Source organism: Opisthorchis viverrini (assembly GCF_000715545.1).
Source record: "Opisthorchis viverrini unplaced genomic scaffold opera_v5_16, whole genome shotgun sequence".
Lineage (NCBI taxonomy): Eukaryota > Metazoa > Platyhelminthes > Trematoda > Opisthorchiida > Opisthorchiidae > Opisthorchis > Opisthorchis viverrini.
Genome location: NW_008751672.1, coordinates 2,329,917 through 2,342,690, shown reverse-complemented (window position 1 = coordinate 2,342,690; position 12,774 = coordinate 2,329,917). Strand labels below are relative to the sequence as shown.

General features: G+C 44.0%; 2 protein-coding genes across 2 annotated transcripts in view; one reads left to right on the top strand and one right to left on the bottom strand.

Moving 5' to 3' along the window:
- T265_01516 (hypothetical protein) overlaps positions 1-5,320 on the bottom strand; it is a gene marked incomplete at both ends in the record, with an annotated part of 59,480 nt that extends 54,160 nt beyond the window's left edge. Inside the window, 2 exons of the mRNA XM_009165557.1 lie at positions 4,800-5,155; positions 5,188-5,320. Coding sequence (XP_009163821.1) covers positions 4,800-5,155; positions 5,188-5,299 — 468 coding nt within the window. The remainder of the gene's footprint in view (positions 1-4,799; positions 5,156-5,187) is intronic.
- Positions 5,321-9,613: 4,293 nt separating this feature from the next.
- T265_01515 (hypothetical protein) overlaps positions 9,614-12,774 on the top strand; it is a gene marked incomplete at both ends in the record, with an annotated part of 36,874 nt that continues 33,713 nt past the window's right edge. The window contains 2 exons of the mRNA XM_009165556.1: positions 9,614-9,699; positions 9,784-9,848. Of these exons, the coding sequence (XP_009163820.1) occupies positions 9,806-9,848 (43 nt within the window). The remainder of the gene's footprint in view (positions 9,700-9,783; positions 9,849-12,774) is intronic.

Here is a 12,774-nt window from a genome sequence, read left to right as displayed (position 1 = left end):
GACCCATCTCCGCCCATCTGAAAGTCTTTAGGCCATCTTATGAATCAAAAACTTTACCCCAATAATTTCTAACGTAGAACGGAAATTTCAGATGTGATTCAGTTACGCAGTGGCTGAACATCACACACCTGCCAGTTTTAAGAAAGTAAAACGAAAACACGCCAACTCATCTGTCACAAAGTTTAACGAAGTTTGAACAAAAGATCAAAGCTTGCCCTTCGCGATGATTCTCTATGCATTCAACATGCATCATTAGGCGAGTAAATATTGAATGAATCAGCCATAAAGAAAACGCGTTAAGCGGGCGAAGACGTCTAATGCACCATCAAGTACAGACCATGCATTTCGTGACAACCCCTTCAACTGAAGCTGATCTGTCTTAAACAGAATTATATCATCAGCGTTTAACCATTATCAGAAGAACTACCACTGATTAGGTAGCATGTTTCTCGCTACACATTACTTACTTCGTTAGTATCGCCATCAGTACTACCAAGCCATATTAACGCAGTAACGGTGCGATTTCTAAACGCTCCATATAGTGTTAGCAAAGAAGCCTAGTAGACAGCTCAGTGATGTTCTACCTATTTTCGCACTTACCGCTGTCAACGAATTGCTACTGCATCAGGTTAGAATGGATGAAACGTCTTGATGTTATCATCTCTTTCGACTTGACAAGATACATACGTGATGACACTTTTCTCCAAAATCATTAAATTGTTATATCATACGGAGAATAACGTGGACATAGCTAAGGTGGTTGCCAGAAATTGTGCACAAGGCCCTAAAAATTACTTCATGCTGTTTAGACATCGTTTTCAGCGTCCTGACATATTAGCATCGAACAATGCAGTCGGTATTTATCAGCTTCCCGCACTATCTTACAAAGTTTTCTCCTAAGGGCCTAAACTGAAAAAACATGACGCTTGTACAGAACTTCTCAAGGCAGTCCTCGGTGACGTTTTAAATTGTTACATTTCTCTAAAACCATCCTGCGCATAACAGTTGTGCATTCTCACGCAACTGTGTGGATCTCTGTCTTTGTCGTTTACTGACCCGAGAGCTATTCATTTAGAGTCGAACTTTCAGAACTAAAATGTGGACCATCTGTCCTTCAGCGTACAGCACTTTATCCCGCAAAGTAGATCTGGTTTCTTTCTTCCGTTTGCTTTGTTTTCAGTTTTATTAAACGCACATATACGTAAACCATACATGTGTGTACACGCTTTATATACGTGTATGTAAGATATCCCGGAAATAACAGATCGCATCTAAAGCCCCACCAACAGTGACGAAAGGACAGACTTTCGTGTTTCCTTCGTTTTTTGTCTTGTCAACCTAAGCGTCATTCTCAAAATAGCCAACCCCCTCCCTAAAAAACAATGCTGATCGATCCTTGAATTACCTGAACGTCGCATCTGACGTAGCTGATACCTGTTCATGTATACTCAAACATAATATGAGTTCACAATCTTACATAAGAGTTGCAGTATTGAAGTTTTTGAAAAGGTTTTCAATACTTTCTGCCTTGGTGTGCTGCTAGTAAGTCGTTTGTCACAAACTTAATAGAGCGATAACTGATTCACTTTAATTGTACGTTTTTGTATGCTTTCGGACTAAGATTGGAGCTTGAAACTTGGGGAATACAACAAAAGTCAGATGGCTGCACCCTAGGTCCAACAACTGTTAGGGAGATTTTCACTTCAGAATAACACACGGGGCTCGTTACTACAGCCCGACTATGAATCTGCCAGAATCCAAACACTAACCACCGTGGTTCGAAAGCATCAAATCCGAATAAAACGAATCACAGAATCTGCATGGAACCAAAAAATTTGTTTCATGTCTTTGGCTTCATATCTCATCGACTCATTAATTTAGTGATTCTAAAGAATAGCTACGAAAATTCCTATGCCTAAATCTAGCAATCCACGCCGGGTGCGCAGGCACACATGTACACGGTCCATTACAGCAAGACGGAACATCAAACAGAGCAAGGCAGAAACGATGCAGTTAACAAAACGGCAGTTGGAAAGTTAGATAACCAGTGGTATTCTTTGTGATCAATCTTTGTTCATAACAGACAAGTGAGTAGTGAATGCTGTGGATGATAAATGAAGCAACCCTCTATTCAAAAAAGGATGTTTAGATAAATCAGAGTGATAAGCCGAGCAGTCACACCAACCATGCATGAGTCCGGTATAGGATGTTTATTCGCTTACCATTGTGCGAGAACAACATACCTCGAATCGGTGTATTAAGGATTTAACCTAGGAAAGGACAGCGGTAGATTCGAACCACTCACTGAGCTTCCGGTTCACTTGCACATCGGAAGATAACTTATGGTTTGGGCTTCCAAAACAGAGCAGTCGATGGTAATAATTCCCCCATGCAGCAGAATCTAGTCAACACTAGTACCAAACCCAGAACTTGGTGTATGCTAACACAAGTTAGCTAAAAAAATACTTTAAAACACAATAAAACCTGTGATGCACTTCCCCCACTTGTTGAAATATTTATTGCCATGCTATCGTCAACAGCAATACGACAACAATGGAAGCCGGCGCCATCATATAAGCGTGAAACAGCATATTTAAGATAAAAAATAGCGATTGGAAATGTTAGATGAGAAAACGCAAAACGGTCAAACAAAGACCGAAGAAAATGGCTGGAGACTTGGTGTTCACAGTCCTATACAGCAATGATAAGCAGCCTCAAAGCGTATCAGATTAGACTGGATTGCGTAGCACTTTTTGCAAACTAGGCCTGCCTCAAGCCAAGCAGCAAGTCTAACAGAGCGGTCAAGAAGTGACATCTTCACCAGAGTTCCTTTGCTTGATATATCCCTTAGGGTTTATGACGACAAACAGAGTTACTCACGTGGACCCCAACCAGGTGTTCGCAAACTCAAATGGACTACCTGGCTGCTGCGCTCCTGTCTTGCGCTACAGTGTTCCGCACAAACCGCTTTGAATGAGGGTTTGAAAGCAAAACATACATTGGTGATCTGTTGTTTGGCATGCCGAGCAAATAACCCATCAGTTTAATTCGGTAAGTCACTTGCTGTTCTAGCTATTCCGATTTACTGCCATGTACTGTCTTAGGCATCATGCTGCTGCGGATATGCTATGCTTGGCTAATTCGTGCTTTGCTACGGACGTATCGGTGGTAAAACGCCTGAAGGTATTTGAATTCTTCAGCTCGGAGATACGTGTTATATGAGATTGTTCTGCGATCAGACAAGTAGCACTTGTGATAGCAACGCCAGATGAGAATAATGATGCTTCAGTGCCAAACAACCATGTTAACTTATTTAAATAAAGCCGTATAGTGAAAATAAAACTGAAAAAAACGATGGCTAGAGCCACCCTGCTACAAGCACCTAGGCTACTCATCCCCGAAAATTCCCTATAAAACGACAACGGAGACAACCAGCAATACTCTCCTGCGATTTTGCAAGCGCAGCAATCATGTGACCCTTACTGCGAAGGGCGTACATCAGGGACATTTAGACTCCACAAGCTCCATCATTCACTTGTAGTGAATCGCACGCTGTCCAACACAAGAATAATAGTGAGAGTTTGGAATGGTGAGGTACTTTCCCCTTAGTAGAAGATAGCTCCGCATGTGTCGCACAGGAAGTTCTAGCTGGTCATTGTTCCGACAAACACCCACATCATAGTCACCTCACAACAAATTTGTTGGCGGAAGTTTACTGTAAATATACTTACAAGAGGTGGACAACGATTACGCAAAAACAGAAGCGTATCACCAGCATATAAACTACGAAGTACCTTATTCACTGATGATCTTAAGATATGGAAACCTATTGAGTGTGACGAAGACCGAGTGGCTCTTCAGCATGACTTAGAACGTCTGGTGGCCTGGTCCTCTGAAAGGAGGCTTCCGATCAACCCGGCCAAATCAGAATACATATGCCTGGGAAAGCCAGGTTCAGGTCGTGTATATCATCTAGATGGCCAAAAATGGAAATCGGTCTCATCAATCCGAGACTTGGGCGTTCAAATCCGTTATGATTTAAAGTCGAAGGACCACACGAGCGCTGTGTATAAGAAGTCTCTTCGCATTTTGTGGGCATTGAAGTGAATTTTTTCGACGTGGATGGTAGAGTTAGTTTTGAAACTGTATCCCACCATGATCTGGCCTATATTGGAATACGGTGCACCAGCTTTCTCCCCACTTACGAAAGCCGAAGCCAGAAAGCTCGGACGTGTCCAACACCTCGTTACAAAGATGGTTCCCAGTCTGCGGAGTCTTTCTTATTCTGAGAGATGCAGCAAACTGAAATTGTTCACACTTGAATACAGACGTCTCCGGATTGATCTCATCTATGTTTTCCTTGTTTTGTGCCCAAACCATTTTCCGCAGTTGATGTTCTTGTTTGAGATTCCAACAACCAACATCACCCGAGGACATCGATTTAAACTTACTGTCACACGCTTGGAAAATGTGCCTCATGGGTACAGTTTCTCTTGCCGCGTTGTGTCATTTTGGAATCGTTTACCGGAAAATGTCGTTCAGTCAGAAACAGCTCAAATTTTCAAACGTAATTTGGATGAACATTTATCTGATCTATGATTCTGTGAGGATATCTCCTCCGCTCTGGTCCCGAAAGTCAGCTATTCCACTAGCGGACAGAGGGCGTACATGGAATGATATTCGCATTTTTTCGATGGAGTGTACACAGAATTTTTCTTTTGCTCCAAATATATGATTCTATATGATTCTATGGGATAAAAGGAAATTACATCGGAACACAGTATATATGAATCACTCACAGCGTTGATGCCATCCGTCTGAGGTTTCAAGGAATACTCCCGAATATTTCGGTGTCTGTTTGGAGAATAGAGCTTGTGATTGCTACTCATATCGCCAAGGCCGTTCTCTTTGGCTCTAGACCATGTTGGGTAAGAATCTCGGTGGATTGTGGGTTTAGACGTTAAATTCAGCAACCCTTTTGATTCCGAATGGGTTAAATTTGGAAGGTTTGTCATTCTTGAAATCGGGATGGAAGTGGTATTAGTTCGGCGGAGAACTGAGGGTGAATGAAATGTGTAAGAGCTCCGAGAATACCGCGTCCCATATACTGGTTTTTCTCCACATGAACGTAGGTTACCCAGAAAATTTACAGACTCTATAACATTGTATAACGGGGACTGCGTTTACCATTGTGGATGGGCCTCGAAAAATGTCTCTTTGAGACAAAAGACAGACATGTGGATGTATTCCCTGAGTACTCTTTTCTCCGCTGGCCATAAATGTCGAGTGAAGTACTCATAGATGGAATAAACGCGGTGCCCTGAAAGCAATAATTCACATCAGTAATCCAGTTTATTCAGCATATCAACCCTGGGGAAAACAGAAACCAACCATATAGATACGTACACCATTGGAAGGTACCGCGTTTACAACTGTGATCCATTTTTAGTGACTCACTAAGGTGATGATATAGACAAACAAGCGACGATATGCATAGTGAGTTTAGTTGCTGTATGGTAGAGTTGATGGTCGGGAGCTCACAGGATTAGATCGATTAGTACGAAAAATGTTCATTTTTACGTAGGTAGTTTGAATTAATGGTTTCAGCGCTGGTGACCTTACTGTCCGGTGCTGAGAATGTAAGCGGGTAATTATATGTACACCGCATAGTTGGTTCGGGTTGCGTTGCCTGGAAATGTGGTGATATTTTTAGTGAAAGTAGACTAGCGTTGGCAACTCATTGGTGGCCCAGTGTCACCAGACTGAAAGAAGTTCAGAAGGCGGCATCTATTATTTTCGTTGTAAAATTTGAAACATTTAGGTGGTACTTTTATTTCGGGAGAAAACCGACACACCGCTACAGTTTTCTAACAGAATGAAGGCTGGGTATAGTCAGAACAGTTATAGCAACCGGTAGATACGTATCGGCCCTTGGAATTCTTCGCCATTTTAGCGGCATTACCGGAAGATTCTGACATGCACGAAAAGTGGTGGGAGTATGAATCTTTTCGATGCATCACAGAAGAAAGAAGAGCAGGATTAGTGCTTCTGTGGCAAGTCAGTGGACTGGAAGTTGGGTAAAGCAACTTCGAACGCACTAGTATCCCTTGGTTGATCACAGAAGAAGAAGAGCAGGATTAGTGCTTCTGTGGCAAGTCAGTGGACTGGAAGTTGGGTAAAGCAACTTCGAACGCACTAGTATCCCTTGGTTGACTGGAAAAAATTATGTTATATTAATGCTGAATAAACTCAGTGGTGGTCCATACAATGGTGTAATTGTTGAATCGCATAATTAAATCGTCAGAAAAAAAGCTACTTGGAAACACTGAAAGCAAAATTATGGCAATGAAATGGAGAGAACTATTGATCGGAAGGCATTGGAACAGATATTAGAACTGCAGATCCCGAGCAATAATGGATTGGACCTAGAGCCCGGATAGCTGATTGGTGTTGTAGGCCGAGAGTGATAGAGAGAATGCAAATTCCTGTCAAACGCAGAACGTGTACGCTAGCCTAGCTTGTGCCGGAAGCTGCGAAAAATTGAATACGGTACAAAGGTCGCCATTTCAGATTCTGTGGCATTGTGCGCTCAGAAACTATTCCGATATTAATCAGGCACGATCAGTTGTTTGCCAAATTGTTCAGTGCGTAAGTCGAAAAGTTTGGGGATGCGCCGCCTTCCTGATAATGTTCTCCCCAAACCCGTGTTGTAGACCGACGAATATAATCAGGCGATAGTTGGAGATGTCGTTATTCCGCCCTCTTTTGCGGAAGAAAGTTTAGTTAAGTGTACACCATCTCTATGCTTGTCGAATTACGCGTGATGAGGATTCCCGGTACTGCAAGGAACATGGCTTCCTCCACGGAAGAAGATTGCCAGCAGCATGAAGTCTGAACTTATAAATTTCTGCGTGTCGCGACCAAAGCGCTCAAGTTACGTGACGTTGCCGTTGATTCTTTGTTAGGGAAGACCACCAGGCCTGTTTATTGCGCTTGTAACAGTTCAACTGGATGTTCTCAAGGAAAATTACCTGAGCTAGATATACAAGGGATAACCATTCTACAAATGATTAACGAAGCTCCACGGTCTTCTGGGATCACGCAGTATGGATACTCGAATAAGTTGTGTCGAAATAGGAGCGTGGCCAGAAAAACATCAGAGTCCATGGTGTACAACCGAAAACAGAACACTAGGCCCACGATTAAGAAGAGTCTTTGTGGTTATAGGATGAGGAAAATTCAATTAAAGTGAACGTTTTGTAGTTATGTAGAGGCGGGTTAATCGAGAACTGTATTGTGTTTATCTGCAGAACGACCTCGAGTAGAAGGGGTTCTGTGACCGCTCAATTAAAGGTTGATATTTCGAAGTCTCACATTGGCCGGATGTTATTTGAGGGACTAAATGAGGGATAACTTGGCTGGGAATGTTGGCTTTATGCAGCACTTTTTGATCCCAGGACACTCGCCATCTACTAGCTGTAGTGCTTTATCGCTCATCAAATTGATCTCTTTTTGCAATCGAAAGTGGAACGTAAAAGTGGAATAGGAGTGTGAACTACCAGCACTCTGCGTCGTGCTGAAGCCTCGGAGACATGAATTGTTGAAAATCATGTTTAGACCCGGAACTCTATGGTGGCCAAGACGGGAAATGAGGCCCGATCTCCCCAGTAGTGGCGAATGACAGTGGTCAGGCTATATATATACCGATAGATATATATGCGGACTAATGCCGTCCAAACAATGAGCAAAATCATGCACACCGTTAGTTAATCAGAAGCATCGAACATGGTAGCGGGAATCTGTAACCGCCTATATAATTTGAGCCGAGCTGATAAGGTATCTCCTGTTGCTCTGATAGGTCACCAGTTTTTCAATGCAGATTTCACTTGACGTTTCTTTTCCGACGGTGGCCACTGACGCAGTGAAATCGAGACAACAGAAGTCACTCTGTCAACTAACTCCAGTAAATTTCCACGGACGTCTACATATCAATTTTCGGAGTTGCAGATATTTGAAACTAAAACTTGGGTCAGTGAGCCATGAAGATGATGTTTTAAAAATAGGCAGGGGTGTAGCTAATGTGTAGTTTGGTGGAATTATCTTGGGTGTCACTTTGCAGTGTCTAGGGGCATTCCAGATGGGTGTAAACTCAGTGGGTGCCTGACTCCTTTTTGTAGCAGATCACCGTCAGAGCACCTACCGCCTCATTTGCAGCAGCCAACATTCACTCACAAAAAGCTTGAAGATACTTAACCTGAAGAGCAGTATAGGTGATTTCTAGGTTAGCAAGGATGCATTTGGTAAAGGCGTGAATATCAGAAACGGGTTTCTGTGAGAGGTCGCCAGTTATTTTGAATGTAGAATGAACGCGAGAACTTACTTTTGAGATTTTACGTAAGACAGACCCCAGGATGTTTGCAAGGTTGAGAAATTCTCGGCGAATGTGGTGGACGACTAGCATTGCGGATCGCTTTGGCCCTCGGAGTCAGTTTTGTCGGTTCCATTGCTTGCTAGAAACCCAATTAACGATTGTCAACACCCTTCAGAGAGCACTTTCTTCCTGCAAACGCCGTTCCTCTCCACTCGCCTCAAGTGCCGTCCGTCACCGACATTTCGCTATCTAGGGCCTGAGCTGATACTGACAGTTCGAGATCACTTCATACATGAAAAGGATACCGGTTTATTTGCGCCATGCGCTGGTGATCCTGGTCCCTTCGTACCAGAGTGCGATTTTCCTCCAGCCCAGAATCACCGCGTTGCCGTCTTCAAGCAATGTTTAATTCACTGACACCAGTGTCTACTGTAATGCCCTACGTTGAACGATGCCGATTTTCGTGTTACTGCTTGGATCAAGATATTGCTGCCTTCTATGACTGTATAGAGTCGATCCTGACACCACAATTATGATCATGCTGATTGTATACCATCCGGGTTCAACCCCATAGCCATTAATCACTCGCTACGCACCATTACGCTTCTGATAACTGACTGATGTCACTTCGATTGGTGATGAATCGTTTGCACTCAGGTTGCCCACAAATGTTTCTATGAAATCAAATCCTTCGACTTGTTGGCAAACGGGAGTTGCACACTCTTGGTGGCGGCTCCATGTTTATCCCCCACATCTTACAGACAATTTGCTTTCCCAACTGTTTTTCATTCATGATACCAGGTTCGGTGACCGCGAACTAAATTTTTTCCCTTGTGGTTTTCCTCTGAAGCAAGCTTGTGGTTTCGAGATCATGTGCTAAAAATTCCCCCCAACAATGGAAAATTTGACTGTAAATTTCTTAACAGGCTCTAGCACAGCAGTGCCGGAAGGCCTGTGACTTAGCTCAACATCTCTGCTTTCAACCACCCATCTCGGAACCGCAAAGGGGCATGCAAAAATTCCACGGAAAATGCAGATGAATGTGACACCTGAAGGAAGTGGAGATTAAGGTAGTGCTGTGCCGCAATCCATTTTAAGCACCCTCGAATTCAAACAGTGCATTGACGGGGTTCTAACGGATTCACGTCTTCCTTCTATAAAGTGTGTACAGATCATCCATGCTGCGTCTGTTGTTTAAGCTATCGACTGTGCCGAGTGGCGCACTTTTTCAAAACTAATGGCGGGAAATAGATTCTTTTTCATCCGCATCTAAGGTCTGTGTCGTTTCGAAGCGCTTCATGCCAATGTATTCCGGACCTTCTTTGTGTGTAAGTTTATCCATTGAACGCGGGACTAATTTGGTGTTTCCCACGTGCGAAACTGGCTGAACAAAATCTCCCTGTTCGTTACAGACATTTGGGTCCAAAGTGCTCAATGGATATACATACTAGCGAGGAATTCACCGCTGTTTCTCAATGTAAGTTACGTAGTATCGTACACATGTTTTGCACGTCTCATTCTATCCGGGTTTACTTCACTTTTTGCGCACAAAACCTGTAGACCGGTGATGTGTTGTAGCGAAGCCTTATTTCAAATTTCGAATTTCTGAATCGAATGGTGTTCTCCCGTGTTTTCGAGTTTCTTCTGAAGGTTTGATTCCAGCGGATCACCTATATTTGGCATAAACCTCACTTCAGTCGCCAGTTCGTAACAGGGTTAAATTTATCGCATGCTGGGACGATTCGACGTTCATGTAGTGACCAAACGGGCCCCCAGTTGGGGTGTACTTGATACTGTTAGATACTGTTCTCGAACATAAACTAACAGTGGAGCATAGCTGTTTTGCCAGCAACACATGCAAGCCTGCAAGCAAATATCACCTCGGGGGCCACAGACTAGGTGTTTCAAAAGGACGTGAACCATATTCAGCTACTAGAAATATGACTGATTATTGGGAAGGTGGATGTATTTAGGTGTCGGCTAGCAATCTTCGGCGCCAAAACATTAGGAGGTATTGAACACAGCAATCCTGAAGCTCTTGTGCTTTTGTGCAGTGATGTTGCTAGCTTTGTTCACTTGTTTGCTTGTTCCAGTGAGTACGCGGCGTGTTGGAAAGAAGCTCATGCATTTGAAATAAACTTGTCCTGTTCTCCAACTTTGTCACTAATTGACACCCGGAATTAATCGAGTGCTACTCCCAGCCTACTTTCATGGTCCAGGGTCTAAGTTGGGTACGTCAACGAAACATTTCGGCCAGGGTGGCCGTGTATTGAATCCCGCAGATGTAGTGTGGATGTTAGTATTGTCTTTGGGTTATAGGCTCCAGCGCTTCCTACTATCTTTTTCATGCAGTTTTGCTTGGTTTCAACTCCAAATGTGACGTCCATTTCTAGCCTTACTCGGAAGAATATGATCTAAACGTGCGGCATGAACATTAAGCGTATGATATCCGTATGCTTTGTTAAATGGTTCAACAGTCCTACCTCACCCTTACGCTCTCCCTAAAAAATGAACGTGTTCTATGTCTGAACTCACTGCAGATGATTTCAGGGACGTCGCTACTCCACACGGCTGTATGGGAAATCATTTCGGTGAGAGTTTATGTAAGCGCTCCGAAACCCAATGACTGCGATTGTTTCATACAGCTTCCCACAGGTTATCCATCTATTCTGAGCTCAAACATAAGCCACGCGCGTCAAATTGCACCCTAACCAGCCGAGCACTCGGACTGACTACACAGCAGCGAATGGTGATGTTTTGTTCAAGGCACTCCTTTTGGAATACGTGCTGACTCATCTCATTCCTCTGCCACCGAGGTAAAGGCAGAGTTAGGCACGGGAAACAGCGCTTGCACCCGCAATACATGGTCCAAACATTTTAGCTTGCAGTGTTGAATGCATTCTGTGGGGGAAGTGTCCTTTACTTCATAAGAAAAACATCATCTGTTCACCTCATTGCGAATTTACTGATTTTAATGGATTTCACATTTTTCCGAGACATCGGTGGTCGACACCTGAAGATCTTACGGTTTAAAATCTTCCTCCCAAGTGGCCACACCTCACGCACAACAATACATCCCATACTCTAGTCTGTTATGCGCGTCCTTTGAGACCAAGTGAAGGGCCTGTTTGACGCCACAAGTGGCGCAAATTGGGAAACGCAAATATGGCCTTAGAGTTCCGTGCTCCGACTTCCTCTGCCTTTGGAGCTAATGGAACTTCCGAAATTACTTAGTGTTCGAAAACCTTGAGTGTCACTTCTTGAGTTATCAGAGTCATGTTCAAAAAGCATACTTTCTGCAACATGACTTTGCAACTTGTGAGCGTGAGGTTCGTGGTGAGGAACTGGGTGACCTTGGTCAGCTTTTCAAGTAATGAGCTTTCCGCTCTCGGGATGCTCGTTCACGGACATGGTTTGCGCTGATGAGACTGTTCTTATAGGACCAGAACAAACCACCTTGAAGAACCTAGATTATTCTGCCGCACAGCGAGGTGGCTCATGTGGTTAGAGCGCGAATTTACTGACCGGAAGGTCCGTGGTTCGAAACCCGACCTCTGCCTCTCGACTTCTCCTGCCTTGGCTTGGGCAACCCGGCGGTATCCCAGACCTCGTGCTTCCTTCGGGTAGCATGGCAGCTAGGCACCAGAAGTGTGTTACAGCTGAGCGATCTTGATTTTTCACATTTGTACTATTGGTAGATTGGGTGTGATAAATGTCAAACATATTTACAGTTGATTCGACCAATGTGCATAACTTCGGCCATCTGGGCAGTTCAAACGGGTCGACGAACTCGACTTTCGAATTGGGCAGATCTAAGCAGCCCTTTCCACTCACCAACATTCGTCGCTTCGACCTGAAATCAGTCTGGCTTTCAGAGGTAGAATGCACTACTGTGGCTCGATCTTCCCTATTTTATGCATCAGCTACGTGTCTACTAGGTGCGGAATATATGTGGGAACCCTGCGTTTGGTCCTCGGTGCCCCAAAGGCGTTGTGTGGGTCTGGTGTGAACAGTAGATCAGTAATGTCAGATGATTTTCAAGAAAGGCCACTCCCTCAACAGATCAGCTGGTCACACCATAAGGTACGCTGGTCAAACCATTTGTCTCTTATAGCGCATCTCGCCCTGCCTCTCACCAGATGGAGACGGTTCAGCGGAGCTCAGTCGATGGCTTGGTAACAAAGCATGGAACCTTCTCCTAGTCAACTTAATCATGTTGATACCTCTCCCTCCTCTCCCGGAGGTGGGCTTTATAAAGGAAGCAAACGAATGGTCATGAGCCATTATAGACATGGGCCTGTCACGCAGCCAGTGGCATTCCTGCATGAGTGTTGATGCCGTCAGTGTGTGGCTCTCAGGTCCTGCCATATCAGGCAGTGAAGCATCGGTATTGAACACTGATG